This window comes from Priapulus caudatus, unplaced genomic scaffold, assembly GCF_000485595.1.
Source record: "Priapulus caudatus unplaced genomic scaffold, Priapulus_caudatus-5.0.1 Scaffold197, whole genome shotgun sequence".
NCBI lineage: Eukaryota > Metazoa > Priapulida > Priapulimorpha > Priapulimorphida > Priapulidae > Priapulus > Priapulus caudatus.
Genome location: NW_014577258.1, coordinates 234,345 through 242,269, shown reverse-complemented (window position 1 = coordinate 242,269; position 7,925 = coordinate 234,345). Strand labels below are relative to the sequence as shown.

At 42.2% G+C, this 7,925-nt stretch overlaps 1 protein-coding gene across 2 annotated transcripts in view; it reads right to left on the bottom strand.

Annotated features, from left to right (window-relative positions):
- LOC106807150 (YEATS domain-containing protein 4-like) overlaps nt 1–7,925 on the bottom strand; it is a 19,080-nt gene that overhangs the window by 10,299 nt on the left and 856 nt on the right. Inside the window, exons 2-4 of one of the 2 annotated variants that reach the window (XM_014809415.1) lie at nt 7,343–7,410; nt 5,909–6,799; nt 4,704–5,762 (exon numbers count right to left, since the gene is read on the bottom strand). The exons of the other annotated variant lie outside the window; for it this stretch is intronic. Of the exons in view, the coding sequence (XP_014664901.1) occupies nt 5,026–5,762; nt 5,909–6,799; nt 7,343–7,410 (1,696 nt within the window). The 3' untranslated portion in view covers nt 4,704–5,025. Of the gene's footprint in view, nt 1–4,703; nt 5,763–5,908; nt 6,800–7,342; nt 7,411–7,925 lie in introns of those variants that run through there. 2 annotated transcript variants of the gene reach the window in all.

Below are 7,925 nucleotides of genomic sequence, written 5' to 3'. Positions count from 1 at the left end.
CATGAAATGTGCTTTCCACTGACGTGAGAAGAGTAAGTGTCTGATAACCTTTTGACCCCCAAGAGAATGGTTAAACATGGATTTGTTGACTGTTAACAAAGGAATGAACTGCTTTTGCTATTAGAGCCCCCTTCACCCGCCCCTCCCCCCAACCTCCCCCACCCTCTCCCACACTCGCGCTCGACGCATATCCATGATAACGTTAATATAGCGAAGTCATTAAAGCGACACAGCTATATCTTTATTACTGTACTACCGGTATAGCAAAGCCTATCAACGCGGTGGCGGGAGGGCGCACTTGATTCGGTTGCCAATGAGTTTATCAGAAGAACAGCCGGCTACAGTACACGTCAGTTGAGCGCTGTCGCTCTGCGGCACTTGTTGTGTTTGAAATGTGTTCAGACTACTTTGCAGAAATTCGCATCATAGAGCTGGCAAAAGTTTTGAGTGGAGCATAGAGCATGAATCTGTAGTTATGTAACATGAATAAAGTGTATCTTGTGTATGCAAAGTAACAATGTGAGTATTTTTAATTAATTTCTGTTCGATACTTATTCAGGCCTGCCGCCTATGGACGCCCTCTACTGTTGTTCACCACCATAAGTCGACACTGCGTGTTCTGCGCATGCGCACCTAACCGTCACGTCATATGACGTCATCCGGTAAATCCTTCAACCGGAGTTGCGGGAACGGGACACTTGCGTCTTGACGTCGAGTACCACTACTACTACTAGCTATACATATTAACACAGTTTCTGTGCTGCTATTGCTATCTATAGTCTTCAAAGTCCAAGGGAGTATATCGAAGACGGAGAGACAAGTTAATAAAGTCGACAGATCAACACTTACTTTCTTAGACTTACTTTCAGTGTATTGTTATCTTTCAGAAAACTTCAGTGCAACAGCCAACACCGCATCGCAGGATCTTTAGACAGTAAATTGAGTAATCTTAAAAGGTAATATTCACACATATATTCACTGTCTTGACTTGAGTGTCCTACGTGCTGGGCGTACTAGTTTAGTTCATCAATAGCAAGCAGCTCACGTACGTTACTTCGTTTACTTACTTAGTTTTGCAAGTGTTTAAACATTATGTTCTGAGGGTCTATGTTAACCGATAATTATTCTTGTTGTTTGTGCACAGTGGCATGCGTGCGGTGTACTTGTGTGTTGCAGATGAGCATTTGAATGGCATTTACAGGAAGTTATCGGCAATAATAGGCGAAATAGAGTAGAGAAACATGAAGACTTTGGTAGTAAATACATTTCGTGTTTATTTACTATTATTTTTTTTATTGAGACGTTCCAAGTGCCTGTGGGCAGCCAGGTAACAACAAAGTTACTTACCGACTTATCGAGCTAGTTTAGTTAGTAGTTGTTTGTCGTCTTTTCGAAGTTCTAATTTGTGAACATCATCCCAACAAGGTTGAATACGCGTTCCACCGTCTAACGACGTGTCCGTGCGACTTGTTATTCGTATCGTATGTTGTTGATATGGTCGTATCGGGGAGCAGCGGGTTCATTAGAAACTTCATAGATATCATCAAGAGTAGATAATAACAAATTATGTGTTATTATCTACTCTTGATATCATGTACGACACGAGGAGTGAATAATCATATTAGATATAGAATATTCTATATCTATGGAAATTAATCATCATGCACGCGCGCGCATACACACGCACACGCACACACACACGTCGCACGTGATGATATTACTTATTAGTTCTTGATATGACATCTATGCCGGTCCCTGCCATACGGTCACCGTCGTGGATGGAAGTACAGAGCCGTTGGCTTTATACTCTGTAATATGCAGTGCTATCAATTTGTTAAACTTGTCTCTCTTTGCGTTCGGTATAGTCCCTTAATTACTTTGAAGACTAATCCTTAAACAAGGTTACGGTAATGTAACCCATTAGAGTACATGCATATATCGATGATGGTTGTTAGTCTATGATATGGGTTGATGTTTATTATTCTATTGGGTTACGTTTTTGTATTGAAGTAGAACCCCACAATAACGCTCCCAGTAATCCAGTCACTGCATGCAAGCAACCCAGATGAGAGACCAGATACCAGAGAAGCGTCGCCTGAGAGGTGTTGATCCTGCCCGCTAAGCGCAGATCTTGCGCGCAGTTCCGCGGCAAGGCGCACGCGACTGCGGGAACGTCCTACGAAAGTATCACGCACTGGCAGATATTGATCCATGCGCCAAATCGAAAGGCCGGCGCACGGATCAATTGCTGCCAGCGAACAGTCTCGAATTTTAGCGGGCATTAAAGCAATAATTATGTTCGTATCATCTGTAATGTGATTACCATCACAATACTATCTGTTGTTGTGTAGCATGCTCTGTACATGTATGTGTGTGCATTTTTGGAAATAAAGTACATTATAAAAAATAAAAAAAATTTAGCGGGTCTAATTCACTAGCTTATATGTGACCCGCTCCAGCATAATACGGACTAAGTCGCAACTCATTGTTTTGAGGAATGAGCACGCACACATGTCAATGCTGAAAATGGCCTACCTGGACAAAAATAAGTTCCTAAGTGCATATTTAATCTGGATATATAGGTTCAGATATCTCTAGATTATTATAGTCATTTTTAATTAAAAAAATAAAATAAAATAAAATTTTTTTGAAGGGCCCTTGACCGCTCATCCCCGACTGGGCCCCTTACACGGAACGCTTTATCTCAAAAGCTGCATATTCCGGAATAAGTCGGTTTCCGATCTTCAAATTGCTGTAGATCGGTCAATTCTTTATAGATATATCCAAATATATATATATCATTTAAAGGTAATTAACATTATTATTCGTATATGCGCACATAACTCCAATTTGTAGAATTTCCTACTTAATCCTGGTTTTGCTGGAGCGGGTCACATATGCACACGCCATCGCGCAGGTCTAATAGCGATGTTTCACGTGACGTCATAGATCAGGTCACGTGTATTTTATGTGTTGTGGTTGGCAGAGCGAAGGGTTGCGCTTGCACATTTATACAGCATGAATAGACCGACCACACGCTCATGTCGATCAGAAAGCGCTGTTTATGTAGTGCACGTACAACGCGCTTGCGTGTGCCACGTACACCGTGCGTGCCGACTGCGTGTGCACGTACACGGTGCCGTGCGTGTGTGTCGTGCGTGTGGCACGCTACACATCGCGTGCATGCTTGCGTGCGTGGCCTGGGCACGGTACACGTGCGTGCATGAGTGTGTGGCAGTCGCCGTGCTGCGCCACTACACGTGGCGTGGCTGTGCCGTCGCGGTCCGTCGTTGTGTGGCCAGCGTACACGCGCTGCGTGCATCGTGGCAAACCGTATCACGTATGCGTGCGCTGCGTGCGTGGTGAACTCTACAACGTGCGGCTGCCATCGGGGTGCATGCGTCGCCGTTCGCGGGTGTGCACGGTACACTGCTGCCGTGGCGGGCGCGGCGTGCAGCGTACAGCGCTTCGTTGCCGTGCGTCTGCCTGCTGCGCAGCGTACACGTTCGGATTGTTGCGTGCGTGCGTGCGTGCATGCATGTGCACGTAGACGTGCGTGCGTGCGTACGTACACGTGCGTGTGCTTGTATCGAACAATATCACGCATCTGCTTGCTGCCAACCGTTAAACTCCGCATGTGCGCATATGACGTCAATGTTTATAAACATGGAACATTGCTATTGCATGAGAATCACTGAAGAACTGCTCCGTCAATCACGCGAAACGCAAGAGAAATTCAACGGCGGCGAAATATACAACTGAGTTACACACACGCAGCTAGGGCCTGCATAGCTCCCAAATCCCATTGGTTGATACAAATCACGTACCTCAAACTCCTGTTTTATGGTGCATTGTGACAATAACCCTAACCCTAACCCTATAAACCAAAACAAATTATTTGTTGTTATTAAATTGTTGTAAATAAATCATGTAAATATGGATAAACATAGAAAAATACAGAAAACAGGAAAATAATGAAAAAACAGATGGGATTCGATCCAACGACATTTCAGCCGTGCCGTCTCTGCTCTTAGGCGTTCAGCTATCAAGGCATTGGGTTTTTGTGTTATGGATGTGCCTTGACAACACTGTGGCGTCATTGAGGAGTTTGAGGCACGTGATTTGTATCAACCAATGGGAATTCGGAGGGCCACGTCACAGAGTAAACATCGTGATTGGCATTCGGTGGGCGTAGCCATTGAGGTAATTAGGGTTATTTACGTTTTATTATAGTTTTTTGTGCGGTTTTAAATCCCAAAAGTTTTCAACGATGCTACCATGACATGTTTACCAGCAAACGCTGTGTCAAGTCAGTGACTGTTGCTCACGAATTGAGATTAGTCGAATTCCCAGGTGATTCTGGTATGATTTATCCCTGTCTTGTAAAAATGGCCAATAGGGGGAGCGTGCCGCTGCATATAAACTCAAACCTTCGGTTTGCACAAGGACGGGGCGTCCGGGGGGGGGGGCACAGTAACGTCCAGGTGAAGCCATTTATAAAGCGATAATCGCTTGGCACCTTTTCTCTTCTTATTTCTCTGTTTTACTCTTGTTTAAACTTCCTATAAGTAATGATGTATAACGGTTACCCTAAAAAGAAAGAAGTAATGTATCAAGAGCATGTATGCATGTCACGTCCCAACAACAGACGGTTATGAATGGGATCCATCTTAGATAATAAAACACAGTTTACATCAACATAGTATATTACTATTATTATTATTATCAAATCTTTAATGAATATAATTCAAATACAAACACACCTACTCAACGGGTTTTCCACATGAAGAAAAAATCTGATGGATGGAATAAATTTATGAAATTTTCTTGACGATGGCATTTTTTCCTATAGACTGTAAATATGAGTTGAACATTAAATGATTTTACACTGTGTAATGGCTGCATACATGTCATAGGCTACATATTCAATCACGTAGATTGAATGAAAATCCATGACTGCAATATGTGGTACGAGACCAAAAAATGGCAATACTAATTATAGTCCCGCATGTGTTCTGGTGCATGCTACACAGCGACTCGCTTGTTACACTTGTTAGGCGAGGCTTTAGAGGTGCTGTGCTTACCTGGGTGACGGGACCTTAAGTGCCAGTTCATGGAGTTCCTCTGCCTACACGCGTAATCACAGAACTCACACTCTAGGGGCAGCGCGTCGGTGTGCCTCAACATGTGCACATCGAGGTGCCTGCCCTGATAGAATGCTTTGCTGCAGCCAGGGTACGGACAACTGAAGTTACGCGCGCGATTTTTATCATGTCTTTTAATGTGTTTCTCTAAGCGCTTTTTTAGGCTGAATGCTTTCCCACATCCCTCCACTTTACACAAGTGCTTTTTTGCTTCGTGAATATTGTTAATGTGGTATTTCACAGAGTATTTATTTGAGAATAGTGCATTACACACCGGGCATGGGTATTTGGAATCTTTTTTCTCGTGGCAATGTTGTTTGTGACTTTGAAACTTGGTAATAGTATAGAAGAATCTTCCACACTTGTCGCATACTCTCCTAATACAACCGTTGCATTTCTTCTTGTGTTTAGCCATTTTATGTTCCATGCATTCTCTGCCACATATATTACAATGTATCATTGTCACTATTTCGGGTTCTGTAGCTTTTCTTTTACGCGTCTTTTTCGTTTTGTGATCATGGACGGGAACTGCAGGCTCTGCTTGTACACTAAGAGATGCAGTTGCAATCTGCTTGTCAGCTGGCAAAGTCTCATCACAACCAACACTACGATCTCTATCTGTAAATAAAAAACACATAGTCAGAAATCAAACAGGGTAGCCCTATATATGCATATATACCACTGCTATGGCAACTACCAAGCTGTAACTTACTTACAATGTGATCATATACAGTTGTACATAAAATGTCACCATATTTACTTACCAATAGTTTTATTTGCATACATGTGTTCACACTCCAGTACACACTCCACCTCAGCCTTGCTGCAGATCTCACAGTGCAGTTGATTTAGGGCTGAAGGTGTCTTATGTTGATCTTTGTGAGCTCTAGGTTTACTTGAAGAAGTAACAGTATGCACTGCTTGTGAGCTGACAGGCAATGGTCCAACGTGCCCTTTGTCTAGCAAAACCGGACCACCACTGGCATAAGGTTTTGAGATAACCAGCACAGAAAGCTTATTCTTCGTTGCAACATGTTCAGATGTAACAGTGCTAATATCAACGCTGGCACTTGAAGTTGTCATGTTCTGCAACCGTGTCTCGTGCACAACCTTTGTAGCTGGCAATGATGCATCACTACATGTCCCAAGAGGAGTGGCTGCCTCCATTACCGCCATCGACAGCTCTTTTTTCACTATACTGTCACAATAATTGTGATCAGATGTCATTGTGCTAACATCAACACTGTCACTTGAAACTGTTGAGTTCTGCAACTGTGTCTCGTGCACACAAGTAGCTACTATGCCTGCATCTAAATACTGAGGCAACACAGCTGTGGCTAGCAATGGTGCACCACTAGATTTCTGTATAGGAGTGGCTGCCTTCATTACTACAGCAGAGAGCTCTTGCCCTATATTGTGTTCAGATGTTGTGCTAACATTAACACTGTCACTTGAAGTTGTTGAGTTTTGGAACTGTGTCTCGTCCACGTGAGCAACAACATTTCCACCATCTGGACACAGAATTACAATATCTGTGGGCGTCAATGCCGGAGCAATAGACTTGTAGATCCCAGTTGGAATGGCCACCTTTTCTACAACTGTATTTGTGTTGCACAGTTCTTTGTTGGTCTCAATTGGTATCACAGTGCTTGGTCCTGCGGATATAGATTAATAATGCATCAATGTATTAATAACTTCTAGTATTATTGACACTAAGAGTAAGAGTAAGAATTAGATTAAAAATGTAGACAAATGCTTACATGAGAATTAAAGTGAATTCAAATTCATGTATCTATACAAATGATGAGGAACTAATACTGTCCAAAATATTTTAAAAAATAACTTAATTCTTACTATGATATAGGGTGCGAAATTAACGGGAGTCCGGAGTCAAATACTCCCTGATTTGACATATGCAGGAGTCCGTGTGACTCCCTGGAAATTCTGCCATTCTACCTAGTTCGTACCGTATTTTTCCAGTAAAAGTCCAAAGAAAATAATTTGGCAGACGTGCAACCGCATGAATCTTAAAAATAAGCACGTGTGTTATTGTTATATCTTTAATTTTGAACTTCAGACTGCGGACCCCGGACTCATTGTGCTGCGGACTCCCGTGTTCAAAAGTTAATTTCTACCCCTTTGATATAATTATTAGTTGAGCACAAAATATTGCTATGTATTTAGTACTATTTACGCACCAACATCTTTATCTGGAACATGAGTTTCACGATCCAGTTCTAGGTCGTCGGTTCTAGTTGTACTATCACTGAAATGATTAAAGTGCATAATTGAGACGAATAGGCATGTTAACTCTGGTTGCAAATGTTGTTTTGTTTCACCGCAAAATATGGTTTATGCCCAGGTAGTACAGATATATAATCTAGGCAAGATTGAGAAGAATAGTCACATATGTATTACTACTTGGCTTGTTCATGATACCAAGATGAAAGCACACATACTTCTGCCCGTGAAACCAGCAACATATATTGGCACATTATGTCACATAGCAAATAACTATTATCTCTAAATCTTATAATACTTATACTTAACGTTACCATGTATGCATGTCGGATTACAGATTTCATGTGGTTCCACATAAACATTAGCAGCCAGGTACCGACTTAAATTTCGCAACGGCGCTGGGTTATTCTCGGAATTGGTGAAGTAACTAAGAGCGTGGAGTAATCATTCTGACTCCTCCATGTACCCTTCCAGTAATGATTACTCCAAGCTAAGAGTGACTGTTTAGATCCATGAGTCCTCCCATCTACATATATGTAG